Source organism: Salvelinus namaycush, chromosome 3 (assembly GCF_016432855.1).
Source record: "Salvelinus namaycush isolate Seneca chromosome 3, SaNama_1.0, whole genome shotgun sequence".
Classification (NCBI taxonomy): Eukaryota; Metazoa; Chordata; class Actinopteri; order Salmoniformes; family Salmonidae; genus Salvelinus; species Salvelinus namaycush.
In genome coordinates this window covers 16413538-16436003 of record NC_052309.1, presented here as the reverse complement: position 1 = coordinate 16436003, position 22466 = coordinate 16413538, and the positions used below count along the sequence as shown (strand labels likewise).

The 22466-nt window shown below is 42.0% G+C and overlaps 1 protein-coding gene across 1 annotated transcript; it reads right to left on the bottom strand.

The window, feature by feature from the left end:
* Positions 1-3470: 3470 nt before the first annotated feature.
* On the bottom strand, positions 3471-20829 carry LOC120044825 (small G protein signaling modulator 1-like). Its single transcript, XM_038989495.1, has 24 exons — positions 20823-20829; positions 20670-20722; positions 18484-18559; positions 15493-15655; positions 15225-15371; positions 14081-14148; positions 11425-11567; positions 11205-11336; positions 10973-11094; positions 10797-10864; positions 10541-10704; positions 8385-8514; positions 7774-7965; positions 7450-7595; positions 7097-7225; positions 6799-6975; positions 6586-6654; positions 6076-6502; positions 5060-5358; positions 4648-4855; positions 4422-4531; positions 4199-4295; positions 3802-3969; positions 3471-3559 (listed from the first exon to the last, which is right to left on the bottom strand). Exons 1-24 carry the CDS (start codon positions 20827-20829, stop codon positions 3471-3473), a joined length of 3384 nt encoding a protein of 1127 aa, XP_038845423.1.
* Between the last annotated feature and the right edge of the window lie 1637 nt (positions 20830-22466).

The window sequence follows — 22466 nt, the reverse complement described above, 5'->3', positions numbered from 1 at the left end:
CTCAATTGGGCCGACCAACCAGTGCTCCCGCACATTGGCTAACCGGGCTATCTGCATTGTGTCCCGCCACCCACCACCCACCAACCCCTCTTTTACGCTACTGCTACTCTCTGTTCATCATATATGCATAGTCACTTTAACCATATCTACATGTACATACTACCTCAATCGGCCTGACTAACCGGTGTCTGTATGTAGCCTCGCTACTGTATATAGCCTCGCTACTGTATATAGCCTGTCTTTTTACTGTTGTTTTATTTCTTTACTTACCTATTGTTCACCTAATAGCTTTTTTGCACTATTGGTTAGAGCCTGTAAGTAAGCATTTAACTGTAAGGTCTACACCTGTTGTATTCGGCACACGTGACAAATAAACTTTGATTTGATGATTTCATTCCTGTGATGTTTGTAAATACCCTGGTAGGTTGACAGATAACCTGAACCAGGTTGCAGGCACTAGTTACAGTTTGAAGCTTTTTCTTGAGTGGGCAACTTGATGAAAGCCAATTAATATTTAAATCACCCAGAAAATATACCTTTCTATTGATATCACATACATTATCAAGCATTTCACACACGTTATCCAGATACTGACTGTTAGCAGTTGGTGGTCTATAGCAGCCTCTATAAAACTTGCCGCCATTGGACTCTGGAGCAGTGGAAACGCATTCTCTGGAGTGATGAATCATGCTTCACCATCTGGCAGTCCGACGGATGAATCTGGGTTTGGTGGATGGCAAAGGAACACTACCTGCCTGAATGCATAGTGCCAACTGTAAAGTTAGGTGAATCAGAAATAATGGTCTGGGGCAGTTTTTCATGGTTCGGGCTATGCCCCTTAGCTCCAGTGAAGGGAAATCTTAACGCTACAGCATAAAATGACATTCTAGACGATTCTGTGCTTCCAACTTTGTGGAAACAGTTGGGGGAAGGGCCTTTCCTGTTTCAGCATGACACTGCCCCTGTGCACAAAGCGAGGTCCATACAGAAATGGTTTGTCGAGATCGGTCTGGAAGAACTTGTCTGGTCTGCACATAGCCCTGATCTCAACCCCATCAAACATCTTTGGGATGAATTGGAACGCCGACTGCGAACCAGGGCTAATCACCCAACACCAGTGTCCGACCTCACTAATGCTCTTGTGGCTGAGTAGAAGCAAGTCAAAACAGCAATGTTCCAACATCTAGTGGAAAGCCTTCCCAGAAGAGTGGAGGCTGTTCTAGCAGCAAAGGGCAGACCAACTTAATGCCCATGATTTTGGAATGAGATGTTCGACGAGCAGGTGTTCACGTACTTTTGATCCTGTAGTGCATCTTTATCTACACCAGCACGGTTTCCACTAGATAACACAGTCACAAAGTCAGATTCCACAGCCACATTGTCAAAATAGGTGCTTGTTGTTCTAAATTTAAGGTTTGGGTTAGGCATAAGGTTAGCAGTGTGGTTATAGTTAGGGTTAGGTTTGAAATCAGATTTTAAGAAGAGAAATTATAGAAATGGGCAGGGTTTAGACATAATTATGACTTTATGGCTGTGATAACTAGTGACGACGCTACAGCACACTTTGGCTACAGGCAAACGTGGCTTTACCAAAGACAACACGGAGTGAAGTGCAATGAATTAAACTAAAGTTGACACAATGCTGAATCCAAAATATACGGATTGTTTAATACACAGCAAAGTAATAACAACAATAAACAGTTCAAGAATACATAGAAAAAATATTCTTATTTTTCTCCTTTGCTCATATATGTTTGACGGTTTATTTATTTTTATTGTCAAGCGACAAATCACATGTACAGTAGCTGATGTGTGTACATATCTGATCACATGTACAGTAGCTGACGTGTGTACATATCTGATCACATGTACAGTAGCTGACGTGTGTACATATCTGATCACATGTACAGTAGCTGACGTGTGTACATATCTGATCACATGTACAGTAGCTGACGTGTGTACATATCTGATCACATGTACAGTAGCTGACGTGTGTACATATCTGATCACATGTACAGTAGCTGACGTGTGTACATATCTGATCACATGTACAGTAGCTGACGTGTGTACATATCTGATCACATGTACAATAGCTGACGTGTGTACATATCTGATCACATGTACAGTAGCTGACGTGTGTACATATCTGATCACATGTACAGTAGCTGACGTGTGTACATATCTGATCACATGTACAGTAGCTGACGTGTGTACATATCAGATCACATGTGCAGTAGCTGACGTGTGTACATATCTGATCACATGTGCAGTAGCTGACGTGTGTACATATCTGATCACATGTACAGTAGCTGACGTGTGTACATATCTGATCACATGTACAGTAGCTGACGTGTGTACATATCAGATCACATGTACAGTAGCTGATGTGTGTACATATCTGATCACATGTACAGTAGCTGACATGTGTACATATCTGATCACATGTACAGTAGCTGACGTGTGTACATATCTGATCACATGTACAGTAGCTGACGTGTGTACATATCTGATCACATGTACAATAGCTGACGTGTGTACATATCTGATCACATGTACAGTAGCTGACGTGTGTACATATCTGATCACATATACAGTAGCTGACGTGTGTACATATCAGATCACATGTACAGTAGCTGACGTGTGTACATATCTGATCACATGTACAGTAGCTGACGTGTGTACATATCTGATCACATGTACAATAGCTGACGTGTGTACATATCTGATCACATGTACAGTAGCTGACGTGTGTACATATCTGATCACATGTACAATAGCTGACGTGTGTACATATCTGATATGAAACAATTTAGCTCCATTGTTATGCTCACAGATACTTTTGAACATTATCCTTTGTGTTACAAATACTTTTACAGTTAACATTACAGTACCACAGCAATACACACAGACATTTAGCCAGGAGAATATATAATGAAGAGACCGATTTAAGCACTAATACAAAAATACTGGCTGCCATGTTGGAGGGCTGCACCTCTACTCTGTGAATGGTTCTAACTGATGGGAAGTGCATGATGGCAATGTACAAACAAGATCTCATGTGGTAATCATATTGAGAATATCCCTGCACAAAATAGCTAAATTGAAGGCAAAACAAATACAAAAAAACATCCTGAAGCAATATGCAAAAGAGTGTTTGTTTTTAAAAGGGTACATTCACTAAGTGAACAATTAAATGTATTCAAACGTATTGATTATAATGTTAATTACCTGAACATAGGAAAGTGCTTTTAGAGACTGAGACACAGAAATACTGTGTTGTGCAATTATTGTAGTGTGAGTATATTTTCAGTATGAGTCACCTGGTGATTTCAGGAATAGAAATAATGATTTAGAAGCATGATTTTGAAATACTGACTAATTGTTGGTTTAGCTTTCATACAAATACAAGTGAACATATTGTCAAAATGTTGCACACTGAGTGAAAGGGAAAGGAACAGACACATGGTGGATTACTTGTTTTCTATGAGAGTCTGCACTTTGAGGACCAAGTCTCGAGCCATCGTTAGGACCTGCGGGACGTTGTGATGCTCGGCCATTTCTGAAGAGGGAAATCAAATCAAACACACTGTGTTACAAGAACCTAAATGGTTGTGTTGATTTACATATGAGTGCAGCCTATGGAGTTGTGCTTTTTGATGTTGTTAGCAAGCAGAATAAAAGCAGTTGCTACATTCAAAACATACATTCAGCAAGCAAAAAGAAAGTGGCAATGAAATTAAATAACTGAATTGTCAAGTATTCCATTCCATAACAACATCTAAAGTCATCGTTTAGCCTCACCGTTGAAGAACTTGATGATGTCAGTGAAGTCCATGTTGTTCTCCAGGATGATGTCTCGGTACATCTCCACCAGTGCCAGAGCGATGAAGAGGACAAAATGAGTGGAGGAGGTATACGTGGCCGCCCAGATGGTCTCCCACACGGAGAACACATCATCATACACCATCTCTGGAGGGAAGAATGGCACAGCAGGTTATACACCAAAGAAGACTGTGATATGACCTGCCTGCAGAACAGTCATGTTACAGAAATAAAATGTTAGAAAAAACTAGCTAAAAATCTGTATAGGTCCTTCATATTGTATAACTTGAACAAGATTAATTTAGGTTTAAACATCACCAGCATGGCCCTTTCATAGTGTGTGCGATGTAACACATGCCCATGCAGATGTCAGCACCTCGTTTGAAGTCTAGCAGGAACCAGCGGTAGCAGAAGTAGAAGTGAGTGTAGTCTCCATTCATCTGCATCACTTCAAAGAGCTCTGCATCAAGGATCTAGCAGAAAAGATGACGAGAGTGCCTATCTGGTACTACAAAGTAATATCACTGTACTTATAATAATGTGCATGTGTGACTGTGTATATATGTGCGTGTGTGTGTGAGCATACGTGTTTATGGTACCTGGATGAGGGAGCGCATGTTGGCAAAGTGTGAGTCCATGGCCCCTCCATGGGGGAAGTTGTGATTCATCCTTTTCATCAACTCAGAGAAGCAGCTGAAAGCTATGACCTCTGAGTAACACACAGACACAAATAAACAGCAAATGATTCATGTTATCTTACTCATGTCTGTAAATGATGCAGTAATATTATGCAATATAAGAGAGCTATTGTTAATGCAGACTGACCATCATCCAGAATGACCAGTAAAGGAGCCAGCAGATCACACATGCCCTGGACATAGCCAATCTCCAGATGCTGCCACACATAACTGCACATTATGTTGCGTAGTTTCTCCAGGTTAGCAGGAGTGAAGTACCAGTAGGATCTGTCACAGCGTCTCACGTCTTTATCAATGCGATGCAGGTTGAGCAAGTACAAATCCAGCTGCTCTTGCTGCACAGAGTGACAAAAGTGACTAAGATTAGTTAAATTTGTTCAACTTCAAATGGCTATTGTTTCGTCATTCATACCAGCATTGTGTCAGCTCTGTAGCCAGTTGGTTACTGTATGTTAAACCAACAGTTAGCCAATCAACCTCAAAAGCTGTGACATTCATTACAGTACACATACAGTAGGTAACTCATTTGGAGTACTTACAGAATAGGTAGTCCCTGCTGGGGACACTGCCACTGGTGAGACCTCAGGTTTGAGTTCCTCTGTCTCAACCACAGAGTCAGACTGAGTGTAGAGACTCTCCATCTCAGGCTCCTCCTCAGACAGGGCTGGCTCTGTTCCATCAGGACTGGTGTTGGAGGGTGCATCCAGGACAGGCCCCCCTGAGCCAACTCTCCCCAGGGCCAAGGGGGCAGGTGGGGGAGCCATCAGGCCAGACAGAGGTCTAGCCCAGGCCGTGGGAATATCCTCCATCTCTAAGGCGGAGGGCGAGTCATCAGAATCTAGTGTATCAGGAGATCGCCTAGAGTGGGATGAAACTGTAACACTGGCCCTGGCCTCAGGCAGGGGTGGATTCAGTACTGGCAATGCAGGTGCATGTTTCTCTGAATCTATGGCAACTGTCATTTCTGCAGCTTTGTTATTGTAATTCTCAGGGAAATTGGCCTCCACAGAGTCTAATGGTTTGGTTACAAATACATCTGCAACCTTTTCTTTAGTACTATCCATGTCTTTCTCACAAACACAAGCCTTGCTGGTTTGAGGGGTTTGCATTTTTTGAAATTCAGATTCTGTGATTTCTTCCATTTCAGAGGAGGTTGTGTCCTCTTTTTCAGCAATACCAGCCTCCCTTATCGTTGTTGAATCTTTGTTTCCTTCTGTTACAGATGGCTCTCTGGGACAGAAGCGCTCTATCGCTGGGGCTTTGCTCTCTTGTGTTTTAGTAACTGTGGCCTCGCCTAGTGGCGGAGCTGGAATATATACATTAGAAACCTCAATTTCTAGTTTGAGAATATCAGTATTCTCAGTTGCAAACGCTGCTCTCACAAGGAGCTTTGTGTCTTCTGTGGTGGAAACTTCAGACAACCCATCTCCTATAACGTTGTTTTCTTCCATTTCAACATTTCCTAAGGACTTTGCATATTTTTTGTCAGAACGCTCTTCAACTTTCTCTGAGGTTTTCATGATTTCTACCAATCTAGAGCTTTCAACCACTTCACGCTCTGGGGCCTTGAACTCTCCGGCTGATGCAGCCTTGTCGTCAACTGTTATCGGCAGCTTTAGTTCTTCAGATCCAACTTCAGTTCCCAAGACAGTGAAAGGACTCTCTATTAGGGGTGGCTCAGCCTTGGCCACTGGGCTAGATGCAGCTCCTTGGACTGCTGATGGCTCTGGTGATGGCTGAGTGGCTGCTGGTCTGACTGGTGAGTCAGATACAGGACTGTTGTTGTTGTTTGTGCTTTGAGGCTGTTCTGGAAGACCTGAGTCAATAGACAAGCTGTAGAAGGATCGGTCCCCAGAGTCTGAGGTACCATTTGGGATGGCTACATCTCGGAGGTCTTTCAGTGTGGTTTTGGACCGCTCTTTGCTTTTCTCTCGCTTCGTCTCAGATTCAATCAGTTCCACTTCCTCGACAAACCAAAATGCCTGCAACAGCAGACCATAGGAGAGTGAATACCAAGTATTATCAAGATATTCTATTAAAATCCTTCAGTATAAACATACTGTACCTGTGTGCTACTTCTGGAGTCACTCTGTGAGTGGGCAATCTGTTTGTCTGAACCAATGCTCTGTGAGGACTGGTGTAGGAGGATGAGACAAATGCCAACCAGGAAGAGACCAGAACAGCATGGGGAGAGACATATGTAAGTGGGTTAACCATATGAGTCACAAATTCTGTCATGTGTTGCCCTCATCAAATGGGACTGGTATGGCCCACTTACATCAGTGCTGATGGTGGAGTCTCTCTGCACTGGTCCTGGTCTGTCCACACTGGCCACAGAGTTGCACTTGGCTATGGCTTCAGCATGCTTCTGCCCCTCATTCTGCTTTACGATGTCCTCACAGCCCAGCCACTCTTTCATAGTCTGCTCATAGCAGGCTCGCACCTGCTCATCCACCTATACACAGATTATAAACACACAGGGTCACTAGTGTGTAATGGTATTACATTTGACCCTCCTTCCTACTTTGATTCCTGAGTTCTGTAATTTTACCACATGACAATATAACAATACCCACCTCTATCCTACATTTCTGGGTCATATCGAAGTGGTAGTGTCCCAGCAGGAATGGCCAGACCTCCTTGCGTATTGTAGGAGCCACACCACCATAGTACACCAGACGCAGAAGCTCATGCTCATCATATGCCTGCAGGAGAAAAGATTGTGAATGTGATTACATACAGACTCAATACAGTACTGTCATCAGTTGCTGTGTGATTCTGTACGCCTCTCAGTGGGATGTTGATGAAGCAGGTACATTCACACTGTGAGCAGTTATCTAAGCCTTGAAGAACATACACAATCACTGCATGTTGTAGTTGTGTGTACAGTGTGTTGAGAATGATGAGCAGATGGTACAGTAGATCTTACAGAGCGGTCCTGGAGGAAGCTGCTCCAGACATCCACAGTGAGTCCTTCCTGGGCATCATGAGGCACGTCAGGGTCGACGATGGTGGGGTTGACCAGGGCAGAGAGGTGGATACGAACAGTGGACAGGTGACGGCAGTAGGCAAGCCCTTCAATGAAGAAGTGAAGAAACGTGCATGGTTATCAATCCAACCATAACATGAAGACACTGGCCTACAACACATTCCCGCAAGACGCCCCCGCCTCGAAGCTGCAGTATGTCACTGCATGAAGATTATAGCATTTGAATTGGTCTTTCCTAAATGAATTTATGATGCATGTACTCACAGCCATAGAAAGCACGGGAAATGATCTGGTACTTCATGGTGTCACAGAGGAGTTTCAGGGGAGCCCTATCCTGGTTGCAGCCGTTGGGTAGTGAGCCAACACGGGATCCGTTGAGAGCGCAGGAGAAACAGGAGGACTTCCTGGGGGTGGGGTGCCACATGTTCAACGCCTGGTCCATCAGCTCTGGAGCCACTGGACAGCAAACAACAGGCTCAATGTTATCATCAGCATGAACATCGTCGTTATTGTTATTGTCATTAGCAACAGCTACAAGATCTTCTAGAACTGATGGAGGATTTGGGTGACTTTCTTTCATAATAAACATGGAAACATTGACAAACCAATACAGAAGATGGAGGTGTGACAAAGACAACTTGATGCCCATGTATGGTCTCAAATCCAGGGTAACTAATGGAGGGTGTTCGCAGGTTCACAGGACTACAGATACAGGCAGAGACACATGGTCTGGACAGAGAGGGGCTGAGGGAAGGCACACGGGACAATGGTCAACAAATCAATGAGAGAGAGCGAAAAAAATGAATGAAAAAGTTTATTCTGAACATATTTGAACAGAAAATCGATACAGAATAAGAAGATCACAAGTGACATACCAAAGTCTGATGGAGTACCAGGAAGCAGGATCCGAAAGACATAGTCAGTGGCCTCGTCCTCTTCTTTATCCGACACAGACTCCACAGAGCCCTGCGGACTCCTCTTCCGCAATTTAGGGAAAACCTTTCCCTGTAGGCAAAGGAATGTACTGCACTCAGTATAAGACAAATGGATGTACTGCACTCATTATAAGACAAAGGGATGTTCTGCACTCAGTATAAGACAAAGGAATGTACTGCAATCAGTATAAGACAAATGGATGTACTGCACTCATTATAAGACAAAGGAATGTACTGCACTCAGTATAAGACAAAGGAATGTTCTGCACTCATTATAAGACAAAGGGATGTACTGCACTCATTATAAGACAAAGGGATGTACTGCACTCATTATAAGACAAAGGAATGTACTGCACTCAGTATAAGACAAAGGAATGTACTGCACTCAGTATAAGACAAAGGAATGTACTGCACTCAGTATAAGATGAAAAGGGATGTACTGCACTCAGTATAAGATGAAAAGGGATGTACTGCACTCAGTATAAGACAAAGGAATGTACTGCACTCAGTATAAGACAAAGGAATGTACTGCACTCAGTATAAGATGAAAAGGAATGTACTGCACTCAGTATAAGATGAAAAGGGATGTTCTGCACTCAGTATAAGACAAAGGAATGTACTGCACTCAGTATAAGACAAAGGAATGTACTGCACTCAGTATAAGACAAAGGAATGTACTGCACTCAGTATAAGACAAAGGAATGTACTGCACTCAGTATAAGACAAAGGAATGTACTGCACTCAGTATAAGATGAAAAGGGATGTACTGCACTCAGTATAAGATGAAAAGGGATGTTCTGCACTCAGTATAAGACAAAGGAATGTACTGCACTCAGTATAAGATGAAAAGGAATGTACTGCACTCAGTATAAGATGAAAAGGGATGTTCTGCACTCAGTATAAGACAAAGGAATGTACTGCACTCAGTATAAGACAAAGGCATATACTGCACTCAGTATAAGACAAAGGAATGTACTGCACTCAGTATAAGACAAAGGAATGTACTGCACTCAGTATAAGATGAAAAGGGATGTACTGCACTCAGTATAAGACAAAGGAATATACTGCACTCAGTATAAGACAAAGGAATGTACTGCACTCAGTATAAGACAAAGGAATGTACTGCACTCAGTATAAGACAAAGGAATGTACTGCACTCAGTATAAGACAAAGGGATGTTATGATGATGATTTGCGAGAGTGATTAAAGTTTTATTTTATCTTACTCTCAAACTATCGTTTAATTGTGACGCACGACTAGGCTAGATACAATTAATGATCCAGCCTGAGAAGGCCAGTCTCAGTCCTTGTCCTTGGTCTCGCAAATGTCCTTCATGTGACCTCCCGGGTGGCGCAGTGGTCTAGGGCACTGCATCGCAGTGCTAGCTGCGCCACCAGCGTCTCTGGGTTCGCGCCCAGGCTGGGCTGGGTTCGCGCCCAGGCTCTGTCGCAGCCGGCCGCAACCGGGAGGTCCGTGGGGCGACGCACAATTGGCATAGCGTCGTCCGGGTTAGGGAGGGTTTGGCCGGTAGGGATATCCTTGTCTCAGTATGTAAAATGTAGTAAAATGTATGCACTCTACTGTAAGTCGCTCTGGATAAGAGCGTCTGCTAAATGACTAAAATGTAAATGTAATGTTATCCAGAGGATGTATTAAGACCCCACTCACACTTAAATTCCTAGGTTTTATATTCTTTCACTGCCCCGCTGGTAATATACCACAACCCTTACAAAGCTATCTTCTATTGCAGCCTGTGAATTATATTCCCAGCTCTGCTATCACTACCACTTTCATCACAACCCATATAAAAAACCTTCACATGGTGTTCCCTTTGCTTTGACAGGTCAATGTTATTTTCTACTTGGAGGCTAAATTGGTGGATAAGATCAATATCAGTGTAAAAGTATTCCTCTGGCAGCAGTGTACTAACACAGAGATCAGAGTTATCCTCAGTCAAACAACATAAATTATGCTATAGATGACCCTGTTTTAATGTTACAAGAAACAACTAGCTAAATCATACCATCAGGCTTAATTTAGTGGATGTGGACATAATGGCTACAGTAAACATGAATTGAGATCGGAATAATGCAGACCTTTCCCCTCTGGGACCAGAGCGGGGGATCCAGTTGTCCGTGTGGCAGCAGGCCCGTCTCCAGGCAGGTCAGGAACTGGAGCAGGTGTCCTCCCCGGGGGAACCGCAGTGGAGGCCTCTGGATCCCATCCTGACTCACCAGAACCACTGTCCCACCACTGTCCACTGGGAAAAACATGATCACAAGGTCAATAACACACAAACAAACAAATGTGTACAAAGCTATAGGCCTACATAATTAAGAGAGGTTCCTGTACCTTGCTGATGGCAGTGCAGATAAACAATCTCCGCCAGGCGAATAGTCATGGCAAAGTCCCAGTAAACACTGTAGGAAAATAAATGTTTGAACAAATCATATATAATTTGGCATGCTCAGTGGACAAATATGAATGTCAGAATATGTTTCTATTACTGTGATTTGATATTACATTACCTTTTTTCAGTATCATCTGCCACAGTGCCATTCATGAGCTGGTTGGGGGTCCATTTCAGGGTCATGAGATCTGCAGTCTGGTGGAGAGACAGGTACCCTGGAATAGCCTCCATGTCATCCCTCTGTTGACCGAGACACGATATTTGTTACAAAGCATTCTCTGCTGTTTAAACAGTGATAAAAAGCTATGTCAGATCCTTTAAATCACACACATGCACACACACACACACACCGGCTGCACCAGGACGTTGTTCTTGCCAAACAGCAGTGTAGCCCTGTTGTTCTGATGGAGGGACTCAACATAGTCCCTAGCCCACAGGATGGGCCGGTCCTCCATACTGCCACTGGACTGCCTCTTCTGGATCTAATAGAAAAGACCATTTGACCATTTTTTATACATCATATACTTCACACACATCATTCATTTACAAACACATCATCCACACACTGACCAGGGCAGGTCGCCTAGAGGGGGAATCCTGGCGACAGTGGCCACTGTGGATGCGGTGTCTCTGGACTAGCTCATCAGCAGATGGGTCTGTCCAGAAGTGGTCGGCTGTCTTCACCTTAGTGTACTCCAGAGCACAGGGGCCGACTGCAAGAGTAAAAGCAACAAAACACTGAGATCCACACCAGTTTGGGCGTGGAAAAGTGAAATCACTATTTCTAGCCCCTAAAGAACTGTACTAAAACATCATCATACAGAGTGAAATAATGAGGTACCAGCAATGTCATTGTTACGCTCACAGGAAGAGGTAAATGCACTTGTCTGTTATAAGTGTGAGTGTAAAGTCAATTTGGAGTTAGTAACCAGTATATTTATCTTCTAAACCACAGAGCTATGTCCTTATCTGGAATAAGGTAATATCCACTGTTAAGCACTAGTCTCCAACGGTTGAAGTCGGAAGTTTAAATACACTTATGTTGGAGTCATTAAAACTTGTTTTTCAACCACTCCATAAATTTCTTGTTAAAAAACTATAGTTTTGGCAAGTCGGTTAGGACATCTACTTTGTGCATGACACAAGTAATTTCTCCAACAATTGCTAACAGACATATTATTTCACTTATAATTCACTGTATCACAATTCCAATGGGTCAGAAGTTTACATACACTAAGTTGACTGTGCCTTTAAACAGCTTGGAAAATTCGAGAAAAGGATGTCATGGCTTTAGAAGCTTCTGATAGGCTAATTGACATCATTTGAATCAATTGGAGGTGTACCTATGTATGTATTTCAAGGCCTGCCTTCAAACTCAGTGCCTCATTGCTTGACATCATGGGAAAATCAAAAGAAATAAGCCAAGACCTCAGGAAAAAAATGGTAGACCTCCACAAGTCTGGTTCATCCTTGGGAGCAATTTCCAAATGCCTGAAGGTACCACATTCATCTGTACAAACAATAGTACGCAAGTATAAACACCATGGGACCACGCAGCCATCATACCGCTCAGGAAGGAGACGCGTTCTGTCTCCTAGAGATGAACGTACTTCGGTGCAAAAAGTGCAAATCAATCCCAGAACAGCAGCATAGGACCTTGTGAAGATGCTGGAGGAAACAGGTGCAAAAGTATCTTTATCCACAGTAAAACAAGTCCTATATCGACATAACCTGAAAGGCCGCTCAGCAAGGAAGAAGCCACTGCTCCAAAACCGCCATAAAAAAGGCCAGACTATGGTTTGCAACTGCACATGGGGACAAAGATCGTACTTTTTGGAGAAATGTCCTCTGGTCTGATGAAACAAAAATAGAACTGTTTGGCCATAATGATCATCGTTATGTTTGGAGGAAAAAGGGGGAGGCTTGCAAGCCGAAGAACACCATCCCAACCGTGAAGCATGGGGGTGGCAGCATCATGTTGTGGGGTTGCCTTGCTGCAGGAGGGAGTGGTGCACTTCACAAAATAGATGGCATCATGAGGCAGGAAAATTATGTGGATATATTGAAGCAACATCTCAAGACATCAGTCAGGAAGTTAAAACTTGGTCGCAAATGGGTCTTCCAAATAGACAATGACCCCAAGCATACTTCCAAAGTTGTGGCAAAATGGCTTAAGGACAACAAAGTCAAGATATTGGAGTGTCCATCACAAAGCCCTGACCTCAATCCTATAGAAAATGTGTGGACAGAACTGAAAAGGTGTGTGCGAGCAAGGAGGCCTACAATCCTGACTCAGTTACACCAGCCCTGTCAGGACGAATGGGCCAAAATTCACCCAACTTATTGTGGGAAGCTTGTGGAAGGCTACCCGAAACATTTGACTCAAGTTAAACAATTTAAAGGCAATGCTACCAAATACTAATTTAGTGTATGTAAACTTCTGACCCACTGGGAATGTGATGATAGAAATAAAAGCTGAAATAAATCATTCTCTTGTAACGCACGTCGTTGGGAGAAGGAGAAGAGGACCAAGGTGCAGCGTGGTAAGTGTTCATATTTTTTTATAAAATACGCAACACTTGACAAAACAACAAACACGACAAACGAACAGTCCTGAAAGGTGAAACAAACACTAAACAGGAAACAACCACCCACAAACACAGGTGGGAACAGGCTACCTAAGTATGATTCTCAATCAGAGACAGCTGTCTATCATTGTCTCTGATTGAGAATCATACTTAGGTAGCCTGTTCCCACCTGTGTTTGTGGGTGGTTGTCTGTTTAGTGTATCTCACCTTGCAGAACTGTTTCGTTTATTGTTTTTGTTGTTTAGTTCTAGTATTCGTATTCATTAAAAGGAATTATGAATACTTACCACGCTGCACCTTGGTCTTTTCCTTCTCCTCTATATGACGATCGTTACATCTCTTTAATATAATTCTGACATTTCACATTCTTAAAATAAAGTGGTGATCCTAACTGACCTAAGACAGGGAATTTTTACTAGGATTACATTTCAGGGATTGTGAAACACTGAATTTAAATGTATTTGGCTAAGGTGTATGTAAACTTCCGACTTCAACTGTATGTCATGTTGTATCTATAGGTTATCTTAGAGGGAGTCACAGTCACTGTAATGTGCCATTCAATGTGCTATTTCTTATCTTATCAGATCTGTCTGGCCACATCCTGGCAATAGAAGCTATAAGAAGAGGTCCATTAATACCTAACAGAGAGGCAAGGATTGGTCCATCCACAGCATCCATTAGAATGGCCTCCCTGTCATAGAAAGTACTGGAAGAGAGAATTCTGGCAGGTCAGTGACAAGTGGTAATAGTAATGTGCAGATGTGGGTGGGCGTTTATTTGAATAAATCCATTGAATATACACCATCAAAAATAAATATATTATTCAATTGTTTAGGCAAGTCCTACGAAACATAAGACTAATAAGAGTAATTTTCAAAACAATAAAATTACATATTTTGAGTTTAATTATGTTACGTCCAAATGAATGAAATCTATTTTGTTCATTAAACAGTCAAGACACACCTACTCCGATCACAGTCCACACCCATATATTTTGTAGTAAGAATATAATAGAATATAAACAGAGTAAAATACTAATAATATTGTTCCCACACAACTTGTGTCAAGGGAATGTGTGGAACAGCTGTCATATAAAAAAAGTGATAGTCTATTATCGCTAAATGTTTCTGATCAGCGATACTGTAGATAACCAAACGAACAGATGAGCTATACCACCTCCATTTGCCCAGCCTGAAACCAATTAACCAAATAGTCCATACAGATAGAGATCCAATTAAACAAAATCACATTGATTGAGACAAGTCAGTGAAGTCACAGGGTTTTAGTCGGGAGTAGTCCTAGGCTACTAAGCGTCTGCGAGTGAAGAGCAAAATAATATACTATTTAAACTACATAACATGCTGGCAAAATGTTCTAAATAATGAGGCAACTAGACAAGATGATCATGAGCAGCACTCACCTCAACTTAGCTAACATTTCCCTAGCCAAATTGTAGAACTGGCAGGAGGATGGTTTACTGCCGCTGCCTAGCAACCATCAAGAGTTTACGAGAGTAGTGCGTGCCAATGCCGGCTCAGCATTACGGCTACGTTTCATACTGAGCCGTAGGCAGAACTTTACCGAAATAATTACTAGGTCGTTAGGCGGAAATAAAAGTTTTAGCTTTGATTCCGGCAATAGTTGGTGGTATGGTAGTTAGTAGAAAAATGACTTGGTGTGAAAGGGATATGAGTCGTAGGCTATACATTGAACAGCAACTGTTGGTATTTGTAAGATCAAACACAATATCAGCCAGAAGCTGATCAGTTGATTGATTGCTACCTGCTGTTCTCCACTAGGTACATGACAATCTTGTCCAGAAGCTTCTCCATGAGAGCAGTGCGGATCCACAGGTTCCTCAAGCCCTGGGGGGGGAGGTTGGTCACCCTGGGTTGTTTCGGAACACTGACATTATTTAGTTGAGCCTGTCTGCTGGAGGAGAGGAGAGGAGAGTTTGATACAAATGTTGTATACTTTTGACATCTCTGTGTGTGGAGGGGGGGGGGGGGGGGGGGGTGATGGGAATTACTATCCAAGATCATTGTCTTACTTGGTCTCGATGAGCTGCTCTAGTTCTTGGACCTTTTGACACAGTTCCTCCACCGGGGTGAAGCTCTTCCCCACCTTCATGAAGAGTGCTGCTACCTTATTACTGCACAGGAGGCCCGCTGCTCGCCTCTTCAGCCCATGGAGCACACATGCCTCCACTACAGCTGTAGACACACATAGTACAGAATATACAGACACAAACAGTAAACACAGAGTTTGGTTTTCCCCAAAGCGATATTCACAAAGCTATGATTGCATACACTGTAAACAACAAGTAAACCACATACTGTTTATGGATTTCCCTAGCAGAGTTTGATATTTTTCAGGAGCACCCGGTGAAAATGAAGTGAGAAACCCTTGGACATTGAGTGCTACTGCAGAGAGGCAGGGATGGGTTGGAGGGCAGGTGCAGGTGGCTCTCAGCAGGACCAGAAATAGACTGAAAACCGACAAATGCTGTTTACTGTTGCCACACTCTTAGAAAAAAGGTGCCAATTAGAACCATACAGGGTTCTTTGGTTTGTCCCCATAGGGGAACCCTTTTTGGTGCAGGGTAGAGCCCTTTGCAGAGGGTTTTATCTAGAACCCTCTATGTAGGATTCTTCAAAGAACCCCCTGTATATGGTTCTTCCTAGAACCTCTATGAAGGGTTCTACTAGGCTTATTAGCCTTTAAAATTGTATTATTTATGAAATACATATACATCAAGCCTTTCTTTGAGGGCCTAGCTATACCCTAACACAGTGGTGTTAGGAGTTTCCTGGTGTACAGGCCACATCCGGCCTGCAAGTCACATTATGCTGGCTAAGTGATTTGTAATTCCTATTGGAATCCAGACAGAGTTAGGATATCCAACAAGTAGAATTGTTAATCACCCGCAACCTGCATCCAAAATGACTGCCAGGGTAGGGAAGAATACTGAGACTACCTCAATCATCTAAACTGGAACAAATATCTCAGTAACAGGAGCAATAAATCCAACAGATTGGATTAGTTTAGATGTATGTTATTTATCTTTGTGTAGCATAAAATGTATCAACCAATCAATGTACATGCAAAAACACAGATATTACAGTCAAACTGGGAAATATTATATATGTTTCTACTTATAAACCCTTCTTGCCTTCCAAAGAATCGTTCTTGCCTTACAAAGAGTTATCAAAGAACCCTTTCTTCCAAAAAATGGTTCTTAAAATGTTAACGGTTCTTCTAGGTAGAACCCTTTGTCTTACAAAGAACCCTTGTCTTACAAAAATAGTTATTCTGATCAAAAGGTTGTTGGTAGAACCTTATCCTTCCCCAAAGAACCCTTTTGGAACCCTTTTTTCAAAGAGTGTAGGGTATCCATGGATGTGTGGAGGTGTAGTATCAACACCTTTGAGTAGTGTAACGAATTCCCGCTGTTGGGGTGGCGAAAAAGGGTGGCTTGACCTGCCCTACCTGCTGACTCTTTACAAATAGTGTCTGCTGACAGTTCATTTGAACACAGATAGACCTACATTTGCAGAGCAAAGTGACATCAGGCATCATCCCTGTGGGAGTGGAAATGTCAAGCCCTGTCAAGCCCTGCCACCTCCTACTACCCCAATCTGTGTACGGTCACATTCTCAACCAACACAGCTTGATTTTAGGCGGGCACTGGCCACAGCCATAGTAAAGAATAAGAGACAGCCTAAAATCAAGCTGTGTTGGTTGAGAATGTGACCGTACACAGATTGGGGTAGTAGGAGGTGGCAGGACTTGACATGGCTTGACATTTCAACTCCATAGGATGATGCCTGATGTCACTTTGCTCTGTAAATGTCAATGTAGTCATGAGTAAATGTCTGACCATGCAATCAGTTCAGATTTTTTATGTGAAATGAACTGTATGTCTTTGGCAGGAGTCATCAACTAGATCCAGCCGCGGGACGTTTTTGTCTTGAGCGGATGGTCAGGGGGCCGGAACATAATTACAAGTCATTTATTGACTGACAATAAGCCCAAACAGATATAATATTTGACTTAACATAATAATTTTAAACATTGCTTACATTTGTATACGATCACATATACAGTATCTCTCTATTATGCATGGGAATAGTTTGGAACAGATTTACAAAATTAAAATCACTTGGAGCTGACATGTCCAAAAAAAAAAAATGTTGTTGAAAAGAACATAAATAAATATATAAATACAATTTTTGCTTATAGAATTTGGGGGACCAAATAATAATCCCCATGCTTTGCTCTCCAGAATCTTACTACTGAGCTGTTAATGAAACAATAATCCTATGTGTCATATCACAAGTGTGTGAGGCTGTGTCACCAGAGGGATGGGGGTGGAGGTTACAAAGCACTAGTTCAAACCAACAGTGATTCTTCAGTTTATAGAGAATAGCAGCACTGCATGGGTCTTTGATAAGAGAAAAAAAGGTGCTCTTTGGAGATAAAGTTACTCATCTCACGAAACATGTGAGTTTCTTACTTACCACAACCTCTTGCTTCTATCCACTCCTCTCTTGCTCTCATTACAATCGTAATGGTGTTTGGACCAAGATGATAAACCAAGCACTTGTGCATCTGTTACACATAAGCTAAGCAGTCATTGAATCGACACTTAGATGCACCCAAACCAGCTATGCAGCTAGGCCTGCCCATCAACCACGGCACCCTCCCTCCCATCAAATTACTGGAGCACTGCCATATGGCACTGAAGTCCTTCAGTGGGCTTGTAGATTTTGCTCCCTCCCTAATGATTTTGTGTACAACACCAAAAAAAACATTTAATAAACAGTTACTGTAGATCAGTTTAATGAATCCATCTCTAATCTATCTGCATAAACTTTAACTGGGGGATAGCAAACCAGCAAAAAAGATATAGGCAAGTCAAAACTCCAATGAGCAATACGAACTGTCAGTACTTCTGTTCACAAACAAATTGGCCTTGACAAACGGTAAAATCTGCAACACTGATTAAATAAGTAATACACTACTTCATGAACACACTCACCACAGAAGGATATTATATGGCTGCTGTCTGCATGCACAAACTTCCGAGTCACTGCCTCTTCCATGATCTGTTTCACCTGGGAAGAAAAGAGCCAGATAAATGTGACGTTGGCTTTAATTTAAAAGGCAGATAAAGAGATAGGTTCTGACATGAGGAAACAGAAAGAAAACCAAAGTGTAGAAGGAGGGAAGGTTGGGGAGTGATTACGCAACAATAGATAATCACAGGTAGGCAGAGGGAGGGTGGCGAGGGAATGCAAGCGAGCATGCAGATATGTATCACTTCAGACAAGACAGATCTTGACCAGTGTAAAAAACACGCACTAGTGAAATATATTGTGACCAATTCCCAGATTATGGAATTATACAGTACAGAGAAATTGTGAACATTGCGAGATAGAAATCCAATCAAATCTACTCGAAAAACTGGGAAAAACCTGTCAGAGTTTGAGATACAGTATATTTAGTATCACCAACTAAGACCCTCTTCCTTGCTGCACGACCTGGTGCCAGTCATGTCCCCAGTGTGATGAGGCCTCCACAGGCATGGTGAAGCTGAACGTGGAAGTCTCCAACCCACACACTACTGAATAAAACATCCTGTTTACCCCCCAGCGGGCACCAGAGCCAATGATTGCCTTCACAAGACTCACAATAAGAATTGCTGCCATGAATAACTTGTCAGAATAAGGGTATTTTGTCTTGCATGTGCCTGTGTGCGTGTGTGTGTGTGTGTGTGCGTGCGTGTGTGTGTGCGTGCGTGATGGTGCATGTTGTGTGTGTAGTAAGTTATCTATAGATAACATTCTAAGATGTATCACCAATGAAAGTCATCCATTTATTTATTCAGCTCTGTCAAAGATCAAGCTCTCATAATTACAAACAATGAAAGTGAATAGCCAATCACTTGGTCTGTTGTCCAGACCATTATTTTCCTCTTCTAAAAATGGCACAAAGATGAACAGTGCCAGTGATTTAGTGATAAAAAAACTTGTGTAAACTTTGAAAGCTGGTTGTGGGGAAAAAAGGCAGCTTTCCTATACTTTCCATGCATTTTTCTGCAAAATCGGAGTAAACTGTGTTCACTTGCGTTTACCCTACACTACACCACTGGTCAGTGCTATCCATACAAATGAGTACACTATACAGTCTGCTGCTAATAATGTACTTTTTTTTCTAAAACAACAAAGTGCAACTCTTAAATGGACAGAGGACACACCAGCATGCAGCTACAAAGAAAAGGAGCCAGACAGGGAGGTAGTCTTCTCTCTCCCTTTCAGGTTCCCCAAATCTGCAGCCCAACTATACCATCAGCCAATTTTCCTTTGAATAAGTATGATATAGCTGTAGTTAAGAGATGGGGGTCTCTTGCAGAGGTGGTGGGGTCAGATAACGGTGAGGAGTCGCCAAATAATAAACTGTAACATCATGGAACAACAGCAACATCCTAAGAATTTATGAAAATTACCATATCTAAGTGCTCGTATGTCAAAAATGTTTCAAAAAAGTGTAATATTCTTTCTGGGGGTGTATATGAACAGATTTGAATAAGATTTAATGTTGCTAAAATGCTGTTAGTTACACTTTAACTTTCTAAACACTGGATGAAGCAAGACAATCTTATCAATTTATTGTGTTTTATATAAAAGAGAGAGGGGCACTAGGCTATCTGAGATATTAGCGCCCAGTGAATTGAATTGCCCTCCATTACAGCACGAGCATTAACATGAAAGACATCTCAGTAAAAGCAGTTATCAATAATCCTAGAAATGATTATGCTCATTGGCTCTGCCCTGTGACATACACACGTATTCACATGCAGATAACGGATCCATACCTTAACTAACCGTTACATTGATCTTGGCGTTATTGCCTAGGCTACCTACTGAGACCAAATTATGATTATGATTTCTCTGCATAGGCTATAATCCAAGTATTTCAATCCAAGTCGTCACTGAATGCATGAGCGCACCGTTTATAATTAAATAACGATCCAAAAAAGCATATTAGGCTATATTCTCACAAGTAGGCAACATTTTATTGAAACATATCAATTCGATTAGACCTCCCTATTTTACAATCTCATTTTGGCAATCCCAATAAAACAGAACTGCTGCCAGCGATCCATGACCAAGGTTGGTTCTAATAATTAGTTGTTAAAAACATTGCAAATATATAGGTACCCACCTCTTTCTTCACATTGCGCAGCAATTTATGGCGCGTCTCGGCCTCTGGAATAAGAAAATAACAGTATCATTCGAAAGCTGCCGAGGCATTCAAGCCTATGTCGATTTGTCCCCCTTATTAAAATAGAAAAACGAAATGATTGAAACATCTTACCTCCCATTGCGCCCCACTGTTTCTGTTGGTTCAATTACACAAATACAGCTATTTGCTTCAAATGAGCCTCTCTTCAGTTTACACTCTGGCCGATTGTGAATATGCGGCCGAACGCCCCCTTTAAAGCAACACACGCCACACGGTGCAATACACAGTCAATCTTGATGATATGGCCTGTATTTACAGTCTATGGTTGATAAAGGATGCAAGGAAGCACGCAGGTAGGCTACACACGAAGGCAGGTACAAGCGCGCGCGCCCTCTCTCTCTCGCTCACTCACTGTATATACACACACAGGCGCACACACAATAAGGGGTTAAATGCGTGGGTTGAAAGGTATTCCACTGTCTTATTTAGCTAGGCAATCTGTGATGATCTCCACCTCATATAGACTATATATGATTATTGACAGTAATAATAACTAATTTGCAGTAGTCAGCTAACCAATATTGTCTAGATAACAGCTAATAAATAAGATCGCCATAGCAGTCAATGTGAAAAGCAGGCTATCACGTCCCGTATCAAAATTAATTAGTATTAGGCCTAACACAATTTCATGTAAATATGTATAGAATTTTGAGTATGCGTTTTCAATGGCACAACTCCAGATGCTTCTCGCTTTCCGTCGCTGATGTCAGACATAGCTGGGAGGGAGGGCTCTTTGGGGAGGGTATCTTGATGATAGTGATGTACAGCGGCGATTTTAACATGTACATCTTGGTGAGGCAAACTCAAAAAATATTTTGGGATGCATGCCAGCAAAGCCACTACACAACACAACACTAAACAATACATTAATTGCACTTTAACGGTGACAAACGGTTCCCACAAACTGTTAGGGCCTACATAACGCTGTCCGAGCAGCAGAGCTTTCTTTCCGCACCATGGAGTGAATCCTTACCACTGCTCCACCTGTCTATCAGCGGGGCCTTGTCTGGCAGCAAAACAGTTAATTCAGCCTCATTTACTGCATTTAAAAAAAACATAACTGATATGGTTGACTTGCCTAAACAAATGTGGTTTCTACTGACAATTGAGATGTACAAACTATGGCATAAGGGGAAGACGCGCGGATAAGAGGCAATCTGTAATTTCAACGAGCAGATAAAATGCAATCCATAATTTCGATTAAAACATTAATGAGCAAGCTGGACGAAGTAGTCAAGGTAACAACTATTTGTCAGCACTTTTAAAATGTACAGTGACAGAATTCAGAACATGTGCCGTTCTTATAGTATTCTCCCTGTACACCAAGTCAGAACTGCAGGATAAATAAAGGGGGCATATAAGCAATGAAAGTTCTTACAATATTCAATGATTACATTTCTCCAAAACAGGCTATAGGCTACATGTGCACCACCAAGTCAGAACAGTAGGCTAAGTTAAGAGAAGGAAAGGGACCAAATTATTGAGTGAGGCACATGGGCAACTAACAGCTTACTATACAACATACACTTGGTATCACTTTCTTAGCTAAAGTATACATATCTCCCTGACATATTACATAATTTATGCAGCAGCATACAATACATTTATGCAAATGTTGTTATCAAAGTCTTGTATTCTCTGAATATATGGTGCTTTCAAGACAACTGGGAACTTGGAAAAAACAAGGTTGAATCATGACGTCAGTGATCTTCAGGT